Here is a 21,760-nt window from a genome sequence, read left to right as displayed (position 1 = left end):
CCGTTTCACATTACTTCTGAGGAATTCATATTTTCAGCTGTAATGGAAGACAATAAGTTCTGCAACCAATTTACTGTTCAATACATTTACAGAAATAATTTTGAGAGAGTAAGACGAGACAATCGATACAGCTCTCATGTGTTCTGTACCAACAAAGAAACGGGAGACGATTAGCCTAGCTTAGCATAAAGACTGAAAATGGGAAAACAGCTAGACTCTCGTTTAAGTAAAAGAAAAAGAAGCTGCATAGCACCTTAAAGCTTACAAATAAACACTGTGTGTCTTGTTTATGTAATCCATACAGTCAACAAAACTACTAATAAGTAACTCCAGAAGCTTCCTAAATGAATTGTTGAGCTGGATGTTTGGACAGAACCAGGCGAGCTCGTTCCCCGGCTTCCTCTCTTCATGTGAAGCAAAGCCAACCAGCTTCTTGGCTCCAGCTTTAAATTAAGCACAATTTATTTAATAGGCACTTTGTTTTGTAGTTGATATAAAGCAATCATAATAAGGTAATGAAGTAGTAAACCTACAGATTGTCTATTCAAAAACGTGAGTTCGTCAAAGAGCTTGTTTTCAATTTTACAGTGAACAGGAAAACTTTGAAGCGGTGTCATTTTAACCCGTCAACCAGTAATATTCCCTTTGAAACCATGGTAACCTCTGCCAAGGTTGCTTTGGCGGTTTCACTGTCCCATGCGCACTTATTTTTAATAGATATTATGGTTTCCCTCCCGGGACACAACAGTGTTAAATGATGCAGGGATTCAAAATGGCCCAGATGAAAACAACCCATAAAACAGGAAGTAAAAAAAAAAAAAAAAGCCGTTGACTCTGAGCACTTCAGTGTTTTTCATTCATCACGATCCCTGCAGTGGGAAAGTGTCCAGACCGCTCTCTAAATGTGCAAAATGTAGCTGTTTCAAAACGACGCACTTCTCCACCATCAGTGGTTGTTCGGGCCGACGTTCACAAACAAAGACGGCCTTAATCATTAACCTCTATCTGTAAAGTCCACCAGGAGACAGTGTTCTTGGTGATGAGCTGCTCTACTTATTGTAAGGATCCAACGGAATCAAAATTCATGCGGCATTTATTGATGTAAAAATGCTACATGGCCAGTGTTGGGCATCCCAACATCAACACGGTTAAATCAGCGTATTTTCAGCCAGGCAGCGACCCGGCGCCTCGGCCTGCGGCTCTGAGGCGCATCACAGGCGCAACGCGACGCTGAAAAAATTTCTACAAAATGACACCGAAGAACACATCTGTCCAACGTGGATTGCATTGTATTTTTAAATGTGTTGCACAACTTCAGCTATTTTTCGGTTTCTATCAGTGCTATCTTTTGGCCTTTTATATGGTTCTTTTTTCTTTCTTTTTTATAAAGAAGTTGTTCTATGTGATGATCAGAAGTTGTGATGCAGTTCCATTGTTTTTAAATATTTAATGTCTCTAAAAATATGGATTAAAATCTGTTTGAACCAGTGGTTGTGCTCCTGTCATGGTCTCATTTGTGTCTTTAAAACACAATATTTTACAGGCTGCATGGCTTTTATATATATCTGAACTTTTGGAGCTTGTCGTGTTTTCATATTCACCACCAGAAAACACATCACCTCGCCTTCATGTTGCATTGTGAACTTTCATATTAAGTTAGGGCAACAAGACAAAGCAGAACACATTTTGCCAAAGTGAATTTGCACATCATAATAAGCGCGCTTACAATAAGATTGTGTTTTGTTAATGAATAAAATCTCAGAGTTCTTTTATAAATACGACCCTTGCCTTTGAGTGGCCTTGATGCATTACATTGTAGGAGCCAAGCTAGTCTTCTTATTACCACTAATGGACTCTTATTTCTACATCATAGCAACTATTAGCCCACTCCACCATGCATGATTAATTCATTGAATAAAGCCGCACATTAGAATTCAAGAGGGAACGAGGCTGTGTGTCTTGAGAAAGTAAGAGACGCTGGGAAAGAGCTGCTGGACTTCAGAGCGTGTGAGCGAAATGAGGAAAGACAAGGAGTCTCGTGTTGAAGTCCAAATTAAAGAGCATTTTCTGGGTGACATAAATCCCGTCTAATTAAGTATTTCCCTAAATGGGGAAGGGCGTGGAAAGCCTATTTGCAGACCCTTAATGTTAGCTGAGTGTGCGTGTCCTTGGTGAACAGCCAACCTAGATTTATAGGTCTAATTGCTCGGTGTAACCATGCAGTGCATGGGCGGAATTTTGATTTGGAAAATAATTCATATGGAAAAATGCAGCACACCCTGATGAAATTGATCGATATGTTGACTCACGCCACTAGGTGAGAAAGCGGAGGGTGTGAGTGGATACAGATATAGTGTCCTGGAATCTGACCTCCACCTCAAAGCAATATGAATATCAAAATATGTATTTTGGTATAAAACTAGAGCCTCGAGGCCTCAATACAAAGTTGTCATATTGTCGTAATTTCAGGCAGACTTTGTTATATCTCTCATATATTACTAAAGGTAATAATATATGATGGTATGCTAGCACAATTCAGGCCATAACATTGATTAAGCGTTATGCAAAATCCATAAAGGTGGTGCAGTAAAGCCAAATATACAAATTGAGTTAAAAAAGAAGCCATGTTTATGTGAGAACTCCATTGAACCATATGGAGTTCAATGTGTCCAAATGTATCTCCTCTTACTATGTTTAAAACTAGACATTCCACTTTTATCACTTTTATAAACTTTTCAATTGTTCTCAATTCCATAGTCTCAGTTCCACTCTCTATCTTATGTAAATTCTTACAGTTTATAAGAAAAGAAGTATAAGAAACATAGAAAGACAAATATAAATTGAAGAAATAAACCTGTATTTCTTATCTCTGGCTAAATTGACTCCATACTTGGAGTCCTTGTTGGTTTTAAATCCCTCGGTCCGTTGATGTTCTGCATGAATGGTTTAAACATTAATCACATTATCGCTTCATTCCAGAAGAACTGGGCTTTTAGACTACGTCCACCAGTGTGATGTCACAGGAATGTATAAATATACCTTTTAAAGTGCTAAACAAAATAATAAAATAAAATGTAATATTATTATTTTTATCAATATTAATATAAACCATTTATTCTAATATCTTAGCCATACATTTCTGTTATGCTTCATCTGTGAGCAGAGTCACCATCTTTGTTTGATTTTTCATCTGTGCTCAGTAAGGAAGTGTCCCTTTAAGGGAAATATTCACTTCAAAGTGTTTCTTTCCTCTTTGAGGGATTGATCTTCCTCTTGCCCTCCATTACAGATGCCCTGTAGCCTCTGAGCGTCATCAAACGTCATCTGTTTAAAATGATCTGTTTCTTCATTTGATTGTCTCCTGATTTAATTTGTAAGCGTACAACATATTTTAAGTCCAGTGGCCTTTAGTTTTGTTATGAACTTGCTGGAAATTCATGAAATCATAGGATTTGTTCTGTAACATGAACATTGAGACGTCATTCAGTGTGGTTCACACTTCCTGAGAAGATCATTATCTCTGATTTACAGAACTTCAGATTACCAGGAGCTGACAGCCCATTTAAGGAGCTTATGCGTCTTCTTTGTTGGTTCTCAGGGAAAAGACATGTGCTGTTTGGGCAGAAGCAGCCAAATGGAGGAGGAGGAGGAAGAGGAAGAGGAGGAGGAGGAGGAGGAGGGTCTGAAAAACTCTATTGTCTGTACACAGCTGGAAGTTGCAACATGTTTTATATATTTAAATGATTATGTGTCTGTAATGTGCTTTTTATGCATCTCCGTCCTTCAGAAAAAGCTGTTGGAGCTGCTAGAGAACCTCAGGAGGCTCAACAGAGGCCAGCGCAGGCTGCTGGGCCAATGGAAACAACAGGAAAGAAACCGAGGTGTTGTACTTTGATTATTGTTTCAAGGACTAATAAACATGTCTGAGAACGGTTTGCATTTTTGTCTTGGAAAAGATATAAATAAAAAATACTAAATAAAATGGTTTAGTAATCCATTAAAATATGAGTGTAGCATCCCTAAAAAGTAATACAACTATCATACCGATATCAGAGTATAGTATGCCATCTGCCTATGCCATACGATATTATAGTATATCTATGTATGTATAGCATATTTATATGCCATGCTATACTTTGGCACACTATTTGTAGAATTACTCCAGTGATGGTTGTGTTTCCAATAACTCTGGAGCATTGTAAGGTCAAAAAGTCAGTATGTATTGAAAAAAGATTTCCCAAATACACCCGTTTTTATATAACAAATGTTTTGTATGTAAATATAATATATTACCTATTTGTTGGCGTTTAGCCTTTCAAAAAGAACATTTTCACAGCGGTCAATAAACAGTTTGCTCTTAATATTGCCGCAGTGCGACGCAGGGAGGCTCGCGCTGACTTCCAGAGCAGCTACACAATCATAAGAAAAAATATTAATTTCAAGACGGATATGTGGAAATTTAATTTTAGCATATTTTTTTAATACAATTCATATTATGCTCGGAGGGAATTATTTTCATCAAACATTATGACTGCTGTGTGTCTGCCCGTTTCTCGGCTCAGGAAAAAGCATGGCATGCATATTCTATGATTTATCAGATTGGCTTATTTATACCATGTACGACACATCCTTTGGGCCTGAAGACTTTTTAATAGATTATCAATGTGCGTCCTGCAGCATTCAGACACATTGAAGCTCTCAGCCAATCACAGAGCAGGCTAATGAGTTTTTGGATTCACAAACTGAGCACAAACTAATTAGAATGAATGCCGGCCGATAATGATTCGTGATCCATTTTTAAGGCCTATTATGGATAGATTTTAGAATTGACATTATATTACAACTTCTTTCATATGATTATTTTCATGACTATACTATGATATTTGACTACAACCACAACTATTACTAAACTTACTATAACATCTACTGCTTATACTACTACAATTATGACAACAACTATAACTTCAACAGTTTACTACTACTGCTGCTACTGCTACTACTACTAGCTACTGTTACTGCTACTACTACTACTGCTGCTACTGCTACTGCTACTACTGCTGCTACTGCTACTAGCTACTGTTACTGCTACTGCTGCTACTGCTACTACTACTAAAGTAGCAGTAGTAGTAGTAGTGCTACTACTGCTGCTACTACTGCTACTACTACTACTGCTGCTGCTGCTGCAACTACTACTGCTGCTGCTACTACTATTACTATTACTACTACTGCTACTACTATTACTATTACTACTACTGCTACTACTACTACTACTACTACTACTGCTACTGCTATTACTACTGCTGCTGCTGCTGCTGCTACTACTGCTGCTACTACTACTACTACTGCTGCTACTACTACTGCTACTGCTGCTACTACTACTACTACTACTACTGCTGCTACTGCTACTAGCTACTGTTACTGCTACTGCTGCTACTGCTACTACTACTACTGCTAAAGTAGCAGTAGTAGTAGTAGTGCTACTACTGCTACTACTACTACTGCTGCTGCTGCTGCAACTACTACTGCTGCTGCTACTACTATTACTATTACTACTACTGCTACTACTACTACTACTGCTACTGCTATTACTACTGCTGCTGCTGCTGCTGCTGCTACTACTGCTGCTACTACTACTACTACTGCTGCTACTACTACTCCTACTACTACTGCTGCTACTGCTACCACTGCTACTACTACTCCTACTACTACTACTGCTGCTGCTGCTACTACTACTACTGCTACTACTGCTACTACTACTGCTACTACTACTCCTACTACTACTACAGGGCTCTCAAGTTTTTAAGACAGGTAAGAGTGACATATCCTCCTCCTCCTCCTGATGAGTGGCACCTCACGGCAAAACTCCAGGGGATTCGGGGGAGACGTGCTTGATTCCTTCATGGTGAGGGCAGCGCGACCAGGTCATGTTTGCGCGCTGCGGCACATTAAATATCCTAGAGTTTTTTTTTCAGCGTGAGAAATACGATCTGTGGCGGGAGGTCGTGACTTAAGACCGAAATGCGTGACAGTCACGCTCAATGCGTGACACTTGAGAGCCCTGCAGCCCTGCTGCTGCTGCTGCTGCTGCTGCTGCTGCTGCTGCTGCTGCTGCTGCTGCTGCTGCTGCTGCTGCTGCTGCTGCTGCTGCTCGTAGATTTGATTAGCAAGTGATCAAATGTTTTTCCCCTGTTCTCCATTCAGCGGTCTGGACAGAAAACAGACATTTACACAACATGTAAAGTGTCCTGGGCTCCGATAACGTACCCTGGTGAACCACTTGCTACACCGACTAGCATCAGGTGTCATGGAGGACAGAGAGGATGGAGGTCTTTTGGGTCATACGTTGATAACCTGATGTTATCTCAATGTGCCTTGTAATGATGACAAAGTGACTTACATGTGGTTACCTTCGCTGTCTGTCGGTCCATTCATTTGGTAACAGAGGAAACAAAATAACGAAATAATAAACAAAGCAAATAAAGCATGCACCTCGAGGTGCTTTCAACCAGGTTCCATTCTGTACCATCTGCTGTCAATGAAAAAGGCTAAAATTATGGATAAATATCTTATATCGAGAGAACATTTTTGCAGCTTTCTCAGCTTAAATCTCGTGTTGGAGAAGCCAGAGCTGCTCTGATGAGCCTCCTTGTGGTTCTAGTGTCTTCTAAAAGGACAGGGACAGCAACATGTGTTATTTATTTCATTTAAAAAAGTAAATAACAAGTATTCCAAAGTTCTGGACATCAGAGACACTGATATTATGACCCAAGGCCCGTATCGAATGGGGCCAACTGCAGGTAAGGGAGGCACAGGAGAACAAACATTTTAAGCATCTACCAAAAAAACTAAATATTTAGATAACTAAAGTGACAAAAAGAAAACTATGAATATAAAATAATAAGATACAAAATATAAACCATATAAATTGTCACTTAGATTAAGACCCTCTTAGAGATCACACCACTTACATCTAAATTGAAATATATATTTTTGACCAGTAGTAAGAGGCTGATTCTGGATATGTCTCTCTTTCTTCTGTCAACCTGGCTACATAAACTACCACTCATCTATCAAATGCAAGCAAATGGAGTGACTGAGAAAAAAAAGGAGATTCACATTCAAAATGGAAAAAACAATAAATGTTACTTTAATTCTTAACATGTGTGGGAGCTCGTGACAGTTTGAGACCCGTGATCTAAAACAAAACATGCAATACCATAATCACAGACCAAGGCAATACAATAAAAAAAATTATTATTCAGATGTTTTTAATCTAATTCTCCAAGCCTGCTATTTCAATAATTGTCACTGACATTTCAGTGAAGATGCATTTCCCCACCCCCTTTATTAAAACCGCAGGTTTCCCTCACCAGGGCCTTGATTACAGCCATTCAGCTTCATTAAAAGAAACCTAATCAGAAAATTAATTCCCTCGGTCGCACTGTGCAGAGTGGCAATTTTAATAGAGTGCCCTTCTTTCTTTGCCACACGTTTAAAAGTCCATCATCCATTAACTAAACCCGCTTATCCTTTAGAGGGGGACCAGAGCCCATACCCAGCAGGGATGAGACGGGGAGCACCCCCGTTTCATCCCTCCAGGGTGTCACAGGGTGTCACAGGGCTGAGGGGCAATTCAGAACCGCCAATGAAGCAAACTGGCATGTGTGTAGACTGTGGGAAAGCCCACACAGGCCGGGGGGGGAGCAGGCGACCTCCACACAGAAAGAGGCCGTGTTCAACAAAAAATAAAAAGGAGCTTCCTCTCCTGCTCCGCGGGTTCACAGCCCCCGAGGCGCTAACGAGGGAATGTGCTCGTCAGCTCTAATCGAATGACTCCCGATTAAACCGGCTTCACGTTGGCAGCCAACGGATCGCATCCAGGCCCACTTCTAATTGGCCGCTTCCTTTGCGCTCTACGCGCTCTGGAGACGCAGAACAGATGATTGAAGAAACTGCAGAGACACGACATCCTCCTCATGAAAGGTGATGTCATAAACAGGCCGACTGGATGTACAATGTTTTCTACCGTCAGGGGTCAAAGGTCAGACTTCCCACATTAAGTTGGATTTAAGTTTCTGTGCACACCTACACAGGTATTTCAATCATCAAGGCTGATTACATCTGTGCTATGCTGGGAATTAAGTGAGGTCACCAAACTCCGTCTACTAATAAGGAGGGTAATTCAAACCGGGCCCTGATGAACCTGCTCAGCACCGGACAGCGAGCTGGACCACCAGCGGCAACCCGCTAGCCTTTCCCTACAACACGCCTCTAGTACGATGCAAAAGTGAACAGATAAAACAACTGAAAGCAGCTTAGCGGCTTCAAAAGAGAGGAGACGGCGGAATCCACAAAAATTAATTTGGCTGTTGAGAATTTCTTGTGGAAAGCAGCTCCTCTGAGAAATACTCAGAAACCACTTCAAGTCCTTGGGAGGCAGAGGGTCTTTCTCATGTCCCCATTCTGTGTAGACTACAGTTTGTTTACTATTCCTGGAGTCATGCACACAGTGAACACACACACACACACACACACACACCCTTGAGACGAACCCTAGTCCTGATGCAGCTGAGCTAAGCGTTTTTAAAACACACTCTCCCTCTCTCTAAAGTAATTGTGTATGTCGGCAACGTTAACAGAAAGGCAGCGTGACCTGCCAGAATATGAGCCCATAGCGGTAATGCGATTACCAGCATATGAAACATAATGACAGACGATGAGAGCGAGACAGAGACGGAGTGGATGAGGAGGTAAGATGGAGTGAGAAGAAGAGAGGGCAGCAGCAGAGGAACAGCAGGTAAACGCTAATGTAATTGCCATTAGATCAATTTGATAGTGGTCAGAGATCACCGCTTGTGATGATAAATATTGATCTGATAAAACCACTGAGGCTGAAATATGGCCGACGTGACCACAGGAGGAGCAGAGCGGCGATCACTCAGACCGGCAGGACCACGCAGAGAGGACGTCTGCTGGCGGCTTTATGGGAGCCTTCTAAAGGAAGAGTTGAGCGTTAAGCACACACACACACACACACACACACACACACACACACACACACACACTAGATCATATCTTAATATGTCGTCATAGCTTATGCATATTTATTTTATGTTCTATATTTTCAAATTGTAATACATTGGTGGAGGCTTTAAATAAGCCCAGTGGGCTTTCTGCTCTGATATTCATCTCCGTTACATTTATGGATTTGTTTTAGTATGCTCAATAAAATAAACACGCTAAAGAAACTCAGCAGCTGAAGAGTCAATGGAGTCCAAACTGAGCTAAAAAGGAGAGCAGAACTTAGACTTCCATCCATCAGGTGACCAGACACACGACTAGTGGAAGGAATGACCCATGAGCTGGAGGAGGAGTTAGAGTCCTTGCATCCTTGAGGGCCAAGAAACCTAAGGAATGCATTTCCATCGTACTAACAAAACATTTGGAGATTTATTTAATATACATTTCAAAGCGTGCATCGTTTACATCCATGCTTACTTCTTTGCTCTGACTGAACCGAATATCTGTAGAAGAGAAACGGAGCAGTATTGTCCTGATGCAGGAAACACACAGAACGCATAAACATATCGCTCCTCAGGTTACCTTTCAAAGTGATGAGTCAGTGTGGTGTTGACAGTTTGTTTCCATTGCCCCCCAAGTGGACAAAATATATAGTTTTGACATTCAAATAATCATGTTTTAAAAATATTTCTCAAACAATCCACTAAACAAATCCTAAAGAAGAGGAACAACCACAACCATGAGGTAAATAGGAATGTTGAGAGGGAGACGGGGATGCAATGAAGAGAAGAAGAAAGGACCAGGAGAGGTGGAGATGGACAGGGGAGACTTGTGAAGTGTTTCCTGGTCGTTGGGAAAGTTTGGGCTTTTCATTTGTAGCATACAGACTTCACTTCAAGCAGAGTTCCACACATGCTGTGCATGATTGCCCAGAAATTGAAAACGGTAAAAAAAAAAAAAAAACTCAAAAGGCATGAGACTGAATTCATACTACATTTCAAAATGCAATTACAGAGCTTTTAACCGTGTTGCCCGGACGGATTGACTCAGTGGAGTCATACACAAATTAGGAAACGCTCAGCTCGGGTTAGCGAAGCATTCTGGGCAAAAGAAAATAAACTAAAAAGCCGACAGAGGGAGGAAGGAGAGAAAACCTTAGCGTAGACAGGAGAGTCCCCGAGGAGCTCCATCACCGCTCTGCAGCGTTACACGTCTCCTGGGGAGCGCAACAAGCAGCACAGTGGGGCGGTGTGTGTGTGTGTGTGTGTGTGTGTGTGTGTGTGTGTGTGTGTGTGTGTGGACGAGCTGCAGAGCGGGCTTCCTCTCTGCAGGACAAACAGATACGGACACTCAACTTTCACTGCAAAAATAGTTTATTTTATTAAACAAAGTTATTGAATCAGACATAAATATATTAACAGCATTGTCCTTGCTAAGCTACAGCTTTGAATTATTATTTTCCCCTCAAAGCTGGAGGTCAGACTCTGCTCTGGAGGATGAGCTCAGCTCTTCGTCGTTAGTTCGTCTGGACGGATTCTAACCACCGCTCACATCCTCCGCTAAAGGACGCAGCCAAACCCCAATGCTAATGCAGCGAGGTCAGCCGGGGGAAAGACCTTTTAAAGAAGAAGAAAAGTGAGCTAATTCAATAAGGCTGCGTCTGACATGTGATCCATGCTGATTACATGAATCATCTGCATCCCATTAACATGAAGCCAGTGTAGCCTATAATAAAAGTTGACAGACCGAGTCCCTGCAATCCATTGTTGGACCTGAAATTCGAGCCGAAATTGCTTTCTTCTCAAATTGCCACAGCGCATGCATCGGAACAGCGATACGACGGCGCGCCAGTCTGATTCATTTGCATCCAATTATTAAGGGAGGCTTTTACTCACTCCTTCATTCCGGGTCGGCAAATTGATCCGAACCGACTGTTTACCCAGGCAGCAGGCGACCGGCTGCAAGCGACACCGAGTGCAAATAGAAATGTCATATTGTTTAACACTGCAGCGCAAAGCTCATGCTTCTGGGTTAAGTTGTCTGAAAAAAAAAAAAATAAAAAAAATTATATATATATATATATATATATATATATATATATATATATATATATATAAAAGGTTTCTTGGGTCAGCTGCTCAGTATTATCATTTTTTTTTTAACGGAATCATTGAAATATGCCATTTGATTTTCTACCCCAAAATGATCCAGCTGCCAATAACTTTGGCATAAAGACCGTACGCAGAAACAATGTATTCACTTTATCGCGTGCTGAACCCAGATCTGCCTGCCAATGAGTTCTCCACAAGGAACACGAGCCTGAAGAACTGAGCCTGAAAGATTGATAGTGCTTCCACGTAGTACTAAAATCAAGCATGCATCATATTAGAAGAAATATTCAAGGCATCCTCCCGTTCTAGGTACTTTTTCATCCGTCCCTTTGTACTCGTCTCCATCCGTCCATCTGTTGCGGTTTTATTCCCGTCATCACGCCTGCCCTCTACTTGTTTTCCTCCCTGCTGAGAGGTAGAGGAGCTGCTGCCTCATTCTCATCTGCACGCTCTCAGTCTGGACAGAAAACAGTCAGAAAACAAGTCAGTGGATGAAAGAAGAAATGAAGCAGAGAGCATTTCTAAATTAAAAAAAGTGATTAAACTTACCCAAGGCAGGCTCGCCATCTTTCCGGGCATCACACCGAAGGCCTCGTAGACGTTGCGGTCCTCACCGGGGTCGTCTGCCAACATGTACAACTCCCCAGCGTGGATGTCTGACACGTTCACCTGGAATGAGACGCAGGTGGATGATACGCAGATATAGTCTGCTGCCGTCATGGAAAATGTCTCCAACATATTGCGCCAGACAAAGATGGACAGATCCCACACACACACACACACACACACACACACACACACACACACACACACACACACACACACACACACACAGGAGTGTAAGAGATTTGTGACACACCAACCTGAAATGTTTTGGGGTTGAACCCCAGCCAGAGAGTGTATCTATAGTCCCAGCAGCGCAGAGAGTAACCCATGACCGTTATGTCTTTAAGGTCGGGGAGGTCAGAGTTCACCTGAAAAAAAAACACAATAAAAAAGAGAAGAACATTGAATCATAAAAGCATCAAACGTAGAAAACCTTTCCAGACGCAGAGCTGCCCACCGGTCCTTTGAGGCGGCCGGTGAGCCGGTGAGCCGGTGAGCAAGGTCAGAGAGACTTCAGCTTCCACGACCTTCACTAACGGGAACATTTTACACGCGTCCACTAAATCCATTTCATTAAAAGTAACAGTGTGACGTGTTAATTAAAAGATTAGGCCGGCTTTCTGAACGATAGAAAAATAAAGATTTAACCTTTAGACGGCTCATGAAAGCTTTTTGCTTTCTCATTTGCTCTTCTAAACACTCGGCTGGTACCTGTGGCGAGTCAGCAGGTCGAGGGTACTGGCTGAAAGAAATGACTTCTGGATTCCTTCGCTCTTTGTGCCGGTGCCGGTGGGTGGAGACCAGATTTCTTCCTTCTGTACACAACTCCACCTGAAAGCCAGAGGGCCGAGCGAAGGGAAAGGAGGAAAGAGATGTCAGAGTGCGTTACGTCGGGGTTGTTTACGGAGTGTTTACTCCCATTAACTTTGTTTGGCGATGTTGACGCGAGGTCCAAATGAAAGCTGAAGGTTTGCGGTTCGGTTCTCGTGTTGCAATTTGTGGGAAATGTGAAGTGCGTGCTCGACGCGGCACGGAAACCTGGTTTCAACTAAAAGACCAGAAGGGTTACAGACGTCCAACGAGCTCCGTCAAAGTCAGAAGGACATTTTGAATCCTGCTTTTGTAAATAAATACAAGACTGAGCGTCTGCAGCCATGTTGCCGTCGATGCTCTGAGGCAGCGCTTTAGCTCACGATGTTTAGCAGATTCACGCTCTTCCAAGGCCGTTTCCTTCACTTCTGAACTTAGTCACACCTCATGGTATGGCACATGTTTGGAGCAGTTTGTTAAACCGGAGTCAAATTCCATGTATGTGCAAACTTACATGGCCATTAAAGCCGATTCTGATTAACAAGCAAATAAATGCCTTAACTGTCTTTTTTTTTTTAAAGGAGCAGAATTTATCTTATTCATGTTTGTATTGGATGAGATTTAGAATTTAGTTTAACTGCCAGCAACACATTGATGACCTAAATGTAATAAGTTTCATTGAGTGGAATATGTCGTAGGTCAGAAATTCCCGATATTTCCAACTCGACTGACATAAAGGTCGGAGGTTGATCCACCAGTCTGGACCAAAGGGGAGTGATGACCAACATTTCCTTCCCACTGTTGTTGCCAATGGCAAAGTTGAATCCGTTGCATTTTTTTCCTACCGCGGTTGAGACAATGATGAAGTTGTAGACATAACTAAAGCGTTTCAGTGCAACGCTTTAGTGAGTGAAAGCTACTAGATTCATTAAACGCTTTCATTTCCATCCATTGCTACCTGGAACGAGAAGTCAGGACAAGATCTGGGTTTTTTGAGGCCAGCCAGGCAGGAGACTGTTGGAAAAACATCCACCAGCTCCGCCACGTTTCTCACAACGTAGTTATCTGGAAGAGACGAAGAGAAACCAGCCAATTAGAGAAACTCTTACATACCCACTGAGAGTGAATTAGCCAAGATCTCCCCAAAATATCACTTGACGCCCTGCTCTTAAATTGCATCATCGTTGCACCATTTGCACCGAGGCAAAATATCAAAGTGATTCCCCGTCTAAATACTTCCGGGAGCTCAAAGACTTCCTTTAAGTCAAGTTGGCAGAATCATACATGTTTTATACGAGGAATTAGGACCAAAAATATTAAATTAGACGCAAGTTCCTTTTTGTGACTTTTTAAAAATGCAAATGCTAATACAAAAGAAAGAGAATCGTCCATGTTTCGTTAATCAACAGTGAGTCGTCAGTGTCGGGTCTTACTCTTAAAGACGCGCTGCGGCTGGAGGAGGACGTTCACAAAGGGAAAGGTAGACTCTCGCCGGGTGGCGGTGACCCCAGGAACGTAGAAGATGAGAGGGACACGCGTCGAAACGTCAAAATTGGAATATTTTGCCCATTCGCCATGTTCTCCTAATGACCATCCTGCAACAAGAGGGACACAGACCGATTAGGAAAGAGGTTAGTTCACAGAGGCTGAGGCAGACGGGAGAGAGATAAACCAAAACGGAAACTGAATCTGCAGCATAAAATTGACGTTTTAGACACAGACTCCCAGTCATCTAGTATTTGAAAATGGTATTTGATTGAGCTTTACTGGGTATAAATCAAACCAGTCATGGAAAGGATTCACTCCGGTGTCCTCCACTGAACGAGACATTAAAAGAAATTGAGTTTCCAAGTCACAAAGTTTAAAATAAAGCTGGGATTTTAGGATTCAGCTAGATTTGTGGGAGGAGGTAGTGGAACAATACGCTGTTACAACACTGCCCTCTGGTGGCAACAGGCGAGCTCAACTGCCACATGTCTGCAATATTTGTATTAATCTTTTTAAACACCGACAGCCTGACATCGGACAAGAGTTAAGTATTTTCAGAGCGCTCCATCGGCGTCCACTCACCATGATCGGAGGCGAACACCACCATGGTGCTGTTGGCCAGCCGCAGCTCATCAAGAGCGCCGAGCAGCCGCCCGACTTGGGCGTCCATGTAAGACACGGCAGCGTAGTAGTGCTGACGGATGCGCAGCTGCAAGACATGAAGGGGAACACAGTTGGTGTGTGACACGGGAAAGTAGTAGCAATGCGGGAGAGTGATAAATGAGAATAGAAATGTTTTCAGCCCGTTGGTACCTGGAAGTCTTTGGGAATCGGCCCATAGGGGAAGCTAATGTTGAGCTTTTGGACATCGTCTCTCCTCCTCACGTCCGACCAGGGGTTGTAGGCCACAGCTGGAAGCAGTGAAGGGACGTCGGGGTCCGGGGCCAGAGTCATTTGTTCAATGGGATATAGACTCAGGTACTCCTGGAACACATAGTATCATGTTCAGTGAAACACAATGCAACACGTATGTGGAGACAACTCATCTGATCTACTTCACACTGGATGAGTATTGCTGAACTTTCCATCCTAGGACACTGGATAGTTGAATTAATAACAAGGCATCATATTTTAACTATCTGCAATGTAACCAGTAACATTTCTGTCGGAAAAAATGTTACTAGCATCATGTTTTCCTCTGAAGCAGGAGTACGTACAATTATTTCAAGTGAAGAGTGAAAGCGGCATCATCAGCACAATGTACTAAAACATACTGAACGTCCGCTCAGGGTGGAGCTTTCAAGTTATAATGCTGGATGGTTAAATAATTAATAATTCATCGTATTTTAATAAGAACATTTTGTGAGTAAAATTTGTAATCTGCAAGGCGACGACTGTAAGTGTGGTACTACAATGTTTTCCTATGAAGTAGAAGTACACAGTCTGTAGTATACAGGCCAGTTGCACATGTCTTAAAGTGCTTTGGGTCCTTTTGTAACTTATTTCAGGATACGATGACTTTTCTTTTTCTAAAACATAACAAATCCACAGCCGTTTGTGCTCTTGTAGTGATAATATTAATTCATATGAAGACAGATCAGTTTGTAATCTGTCTGAGGTGTGCGTGTGCAGACAACACGGGGTTAATCCCATACAGCATACATCACATGCCGACAGACGGAGCCGCCTTGACCTTTTCCCTCTTTTCATCCCTCAACTTGCCGTCTGTAAGGAAACTTCTTCGTCTCGCTTCCGCTCCCGTTCACCTTCCACTTCATCATACTCCCGTCCTTCATGCCAACTGGAGCCTCCCATATATCTCGCTCAGTCCTCATTAAAGTCTCTTCACACTGTATGCAGCCTCAGCTCCAGCTTTCAGGGCTTCCTGTTCTGCATTCTAGTCTCCGCTTTTTAACAAACACATCAAAACTAGCGCCATAAAACAAACATCCTGCAAGATGCACGAGTACCAACAGATACCTTCTTAAGGGGCTTGTGCGAGTGAACTATTTCTTACCATGAAAGACCTAATGCTACAGTTATCTATGGACTCTGAGGGTATTGGATGTTTGTTCCCTGCATCGCCGGGGCTCAATTAAGGCGCTCCTCTCCGCTACGTTAACGCCATCATTCATTCACTCACTCTTCTTTATACAAAGTCCTTGGTCTCCAAAACATAAAAAATAAATTCACAGTTGTGCAAGATGTTGTTGTGGACAAGAAGTCTTTGACCACCTCGCGGTCGAGCATCACTCTCTTGCAGCAGACGACTGAAATGTTTCCACTCCACAAGCTGATTGAGTCGCACAAAGCACTGTCAGCGAGTGAATGCCGTCTTCATGAATGAGCCTTACAGGAATTCCACCTGAAGGATATTCGACCTTCAGTCTGTGGGTTTGACATTGAGCTAGCAGATAAATACAAAGTTTTAGCCCAAATGACACAGTCAATTACATAATTTGTCCAGCAGACAGTCACAAGGTTTATTATTCACTTGTATATTGTTGTAGCTAAACACAATTTGATTAGAAAAAGTATTTCAGGAAACCCTTGTGAAGATGTTAGAGTGGTTTTATACTATTTAATTAAAGCAATACCAGATTGTTGTCCTTTCTGCAACGCTATAATATATATAAGATATAATCAGTCAAGTTCCCGATGGCTCTTCACAGCACCATGTCGTGCAGCTCCCACTAAGACTTAGTCTTTTATAGCTTCCTAATTTATGTTGTTTATATGTTGTTCTTTTTTAAAAGTTTTAACTGTTTTGCACTTTAGTATTATTATTATTATCACAATTCACTTTATGTCGGACAGAAGAGAAACACACTTTCAATCTTCTGCATGTTTGCACAAATGGAAAAACAATAAAACTGACAGTGAGCAGCAGGACCCCCCCGCTGCCGGTCAACAGCTCGTGAGCAGTAATCAACGAGAGCTTCATCGGTTCACAGTCAGCGCCATGGAGCGGTTATACGTTTCTTTTAGGATGACCAAAGAGTAGCGAGCCAGCGACTGGAGGACCTTTAATGCGCGGCCGAGGTGCCGGGGGAACGATTTGCGTCACGTTGCTCTTTTGAGTTGCACTGCAACGAGCCGTGGAAATGCATTTTTGCTTGTAAAAGACACCGCGGAATGCTTTGGCTCAAAACTGTGGCTCACATACAACGGGCTCACAAAGAAATCAAGCATTTCCACAGCTGGTTCTAAAACGGCGTGAACAGATGAACTTCCTCAAGCCTTTTAGAAAACACAGCAAGGTTTTCTTCCTCAAAATTAATGTTCCACATCAACAGGTGCAATAACTGGTCTATTCGAGGACCCAAAGTAACATTAATGTCGCACAAACTGCTTGAAATCACATCATATTTCCTATATAATATATTTCACAGTATAACTGTTGATTTAACTGGTTTCTAACCATTACAGTGTGTCACATATCAAGCGATGTACAGAGGGTTTTACAGGTGTGGACATCAAGCACCTGCGGAAGGGATTTGATCCGATGCATTCCGTTTGTGCAAATTAACACGCACACGCACACGCACACGCACACACACACACACACACAGTACCTGAGGTATCCTGAAGGGAATGTGTGGTTTGTGGAAGCCCACAGCCAAGAAGAAAAGAGTGTCGTCGTTGACCCGGCTCTTCAGGATCCTCACTGCCTCGTCCGTGCTCTCCATGTCGGGGAGGATTCCCCCGGGCTGCTCCGCCACGTTCACCGCACACAGCAAGTTGGCGTGGAGCTTACCATCCTCTCCTTTACACACCTGGGGGGAGGGAGGGAGGGGAAGGTCGTTATTGTTAAGTGTCGTTTATGCAGAGTTTCTTTCTTCAGGGTCTGCTGGCCGGTCACCCAGCTGTTTCCATTCACACCTGAACGCTGCAGGAGGATTTGGTGACTACGTTCAGATACATTTTAAATGATTGTGGTTCGTACACCGACAGTACGCGTGGAAACAACGCTGCTTGAAGTGGATACTTTCTCTCCACTCATCTCTCTGGATGCCGGTTGACATTATAGAGTTACCTTCTGGATCTGCACTCATTTATTGCAAACTGATCAAGAAATTTCGCCCAGTAAAAACAGTTTGATCTGAATCTTTCAACTTGCAAGACTCGCTTGCAAAGAGCACCGCCGGGGACACGCTGAAGACGTGACCGCTCAACCTACTAGGCTGCTATTGGGGTAAATGACAAACCATCCGCAGAGCTGCATCCCTTCAGCAGCCACTGACATGCGTTGACTCTTGACACAAACTGTCCACAAACACGTCCTTCTTCAGTTTTGCAACTTTTATTTAACAAATCCCAGTTTAATAACAAGCATACTGCTCGTCTACTTCGCTCCTCTCTTAAAGAGACAGCGCTCCTTTCTAAGGGGCCAATGCAACACTGTCTGCTCTTCACAGCCAGTATGTGTACAGGTAATGTAATATTCTCAAACATTGGTACAACAACATATGACTTAACTTAAACACACAATTGAAAGTAAATTGTTAGTAATGGACACAGTTGTATTAAATTAGTAAGACACATGAAATAACATTTCAGGGCGTGATAAGTCAGATACTCACTGAGAGTCAGGCGCTGATGACACTTATAATTACAACAATTCAAACACCGCTTGTTTGCTAATTGCCAGATTTATCTCTGACGACAGAGCTAGCATGTTCTCTCTGTGCCTACGGGGGTTTACTCAGATACTCAGAGTGTAGCGGCTTCCTCCCACAGTCCAAAGATATGCAGGTTATGTTGTGTTACGGCTTTTTTGTTAAGCAATGTGTTACCGTGTTCCAAAAAATGTGTATTTCATTATATTTATTTACAATTCAGGAGGAATTAAGATTTGCCATTATTAATCATTAAGATTTTATGAAGAAACACATTTAAAAGTGAACTTCTTTGCTTCTTAAAAAGGTCTGTGGAAAACAGGAGAAACATTGAGATCATGTGGAACTTGAATAGAGGAGCAAGGTGCAACGTGCACAACGCCCAAAGCACGTCAGCGAGGTTCAGCATCTTTATGTTCTCCAGAGGGACATAATGGCTGATGCCTTAACGGTGGTGCGTGACCAAAGTGTGACCATTAAAAAAAAAACATTAAAATGTGATTCTCCCGTATGTGTGCAAGAGATACTTTTCCTTTCCCATTACACACCTTTTCCTTCTCGTATCTAAAGGAGGCTGGGTGGTAGGCAGGCGTGGACCAGCTGTAGGGGAAGTCATCAGAGTGGTTGGAGGGAATACCTAAAGAAGGAAAATACAAAGCACAACTACTGTTACGTCTATACAATTCGAGACACAACAAAAAGTTAGACTTTTTTTCTAAGTTAACGGCAGCCATGCAGAGTGGGTTCCTCTTGCGATAGTTGTCAGCAGACGCTTGAATTTCTATTAAAAATGATTGTAATGAATCTCACCCGGGTGAAAAATCTTGCCCACAGACGTGGTGAAGTACCCTTTGGATTTAAAGTACTGCGGCAGCGTCGTGTAGTTCCCAGAGTGGGTTCTCCAGTAGGAGTTGAAGTCGTAGACCCTGGTGGTGTCCGGTCTGCGGCTGGTCAGCATGGACGTCCGGCTGGGCGCGCACACGGCTTGCTGAGAGAGAGGAAAATACACCTTTAACGTTTCCCAATGAGGTTATTATTATTATTTAAAACACACACCACATACAACACCAGCTGACCTGTGCATATGCATTGAGAAAGACCTGGCTTCTGGATGCCAGCTGGTCGATGTTTGGGGATTTTGCCACAGAGTCCCCGTAGCAGCCCAATGATGTCCGCAGGTCATCTGCCATGATGAAAAGGACATTTCTCCTCTCTGAAAACGTGCGCACGCGCGCACACACACACACACACACACACACACACACACACACACACACACACACACACACACACACACACACACAAAATTGACCAATTCAGCAAAGTTCCCACACTGCTGAAGGAAAGCTTAACAGCAGGTTATAGACTGGTCCCTAAACTCTGACTAGGTGTTAAACAGCCCCAAGCAGCCAGCTGACGTCACACTGAGTAGCTGATGAGTTAAAGTGCTCCTGATACATAAAGAGATAAAAGTGGAACACACACACTTGCAAGTTTCAAACTCGATAAGCGCAACAAGTAAACCTTACAAACAAAAGCACCATTCAGTGAGTAAATTGAATTAATTAAGTCATCTTACTGCGGCTACAGCCACTAAGTAAACATAATAACTACTTATTAGCCGCTAATGTGGGCTAGTTACTGAGATGTACTGTTCAGAGGAGCCGACAACACAATAAATCCACAAGACAAAATAAAGAAGACAACGTTACCTTTAACGTGATTTCTCCTCGCGACAACAAGACCCAGGAGGAGGAGACACAGTCGGAGACATGTGTACATTTTGACTAACGACACAACACTTCAGATAAAGTTTACTTTAGTTAATCTCGCATCTCCTCTGCAGCTTCTCCCCTCTTGCTCACGGTCTGTTAGCCAAACAAATGCGCGTGCCGTCGTCTTTAAAATAACTTCCTGATTATCGCGCCGCCCCTCAGTGAAATGTTTTAATTGGTTCACTCAGCTGTCGCCCCGCCCCTTAAAGCTAATCATATTAGTTAAATGATGTGTCAATCATCTTTAACGCCAGTCTTGTGTGTGTATTTTTTCGCCGTTTCTCAATACCAAGTACGCCAAGTACGGACTTGATACTGTGGAGTTTGGAGGACGCAGTACGGTCTTTCTGAAATGGAACATCAGCTGACTTGATGACGTCATCACGTCATTACGTCGGCCGGTCTTTTTTCACATACGCACGCGCACACCTGCAGCCAGTGGCGGGAAAAGGGTTGTGGAAGGTTGTCGTTGTCGGGTATTAATTAATAAAGAATTGCCCAAAAAGTATTATTAGTGTTATTGTTCAACATCAAAAGAATATATATATATCATATTATTGTCATAATAATAGTATTAAATGGCTCTAATCCGGCTTGCGCTCAAGGTTGGTCTTCTTTATGAAGAAGCTGAAGAGGAGCCTGCCGACTCAGGAGACAAATCCGTGAAAGAAGAGCCAAGAGAAGAGCCAAAAGAAAACGAATGCAGTCGTAGATTTCATGCTTTAAGGAGTTGTTCATTTTGTTTAATGTCAGCTTTTGTTTCTGCTGCTGTTGAACTCCATCATCCATGATGGGAAAGCGGCTGCTCTGAGTAGATCTCAGATTAAACCAGAGATCGACACGGCTATTGATGGCAAAATTATTGTGGAAGAAGATGAACTTTTAAACTTCCTTGTAATCAAAATGAAAACTCATGTCATGACGACATTATTTTATTAGTTATGAACCACTTCGGGTTGGATTGAGAGTTCAAAGTTATATATTTAGCTACTTAAGTACTTATGTGCTTTTTAGCACATAAGTAAAAAAAGACGTATAAATAACGTAAAGAGTCGTTTGAAACTACTTGTATCAGGGTTCTTGCGGTCATGGAAAACCTGGAAAAGTCATGGAGTTTTAAAATGGTTATTTGGCCTGGAAAAGTCCTTGAAAAAAATAAAATCCCCAAAGTTTTGGAAAAGTAGTGTAAATGTGTTATATGCATGTGTTCATGACGTTCATTTACGCTGAGTTTGAAATAATTAATATGCTTTTAAAAGAAAGACGCTCAAAATATAAGCAGGCATACAGGCATCTATATAAATGTGTATTCTTTTAATCAAACAATTGT

General features: G+C 42.3%; 1 protein-coding gene across 1 annotated transcript; it reads right to left on the bottom strand.

The window, feature by feature from the left end:
• Positions 1–11,189: 11,189 nt before the first annotated feature.
• ids (iduronate 2-sulfatase) lies at positions 11,190–20,442 on the bottom strand. Its single transcript, XM_079228974.1, has 13 exons — positions 20,368–20,442; positions 19,732–19,868; positions 19,466–19,643; positions 19,204–19,292; positions 17,612–17,812; positions 14,850–15,020; positions 14,619–14,745; positions 13,982–14,143; positions 13,507–13,613; positions 12,450–12,569; positions 11,996–12,106; positions 11,682–11,801; positions 11,190–11,589 (listed from the first exon to the last, which is right to left on the bottom strand). Exons 1-13 carry the CDS (start codon positions 20,435–20,437, stop codon positions 11,509–11,511), a joined length of 1,674 nt encoding a protein of 557 aa, XP_079085100.1. The 5' UTR covers positions 20,438–20,442; the 3' UTR covers positions 11,190–11,508.
• Between the last annotated feature and the right edge of the window lie 1,318 nt (positions 20,443–21,760).

The sequence above is a fragment of the Taurulus bubalis genome (genome assembly GCF_910589615.1).
Source record: "Taurulus bubalis genome assembly, chromosome: 13".
Classification (NCBI taxonomy): Eukaryota; Metazoa; Chordata; class Actinopteri; order Perciformes; family Cottidae; genus Taurulus; species Taurulus bubalis.
Note: the sequence above shows the minus strand (reverse complement) of the source record. Positions and strands in the feature narration are given on the sequence as shown.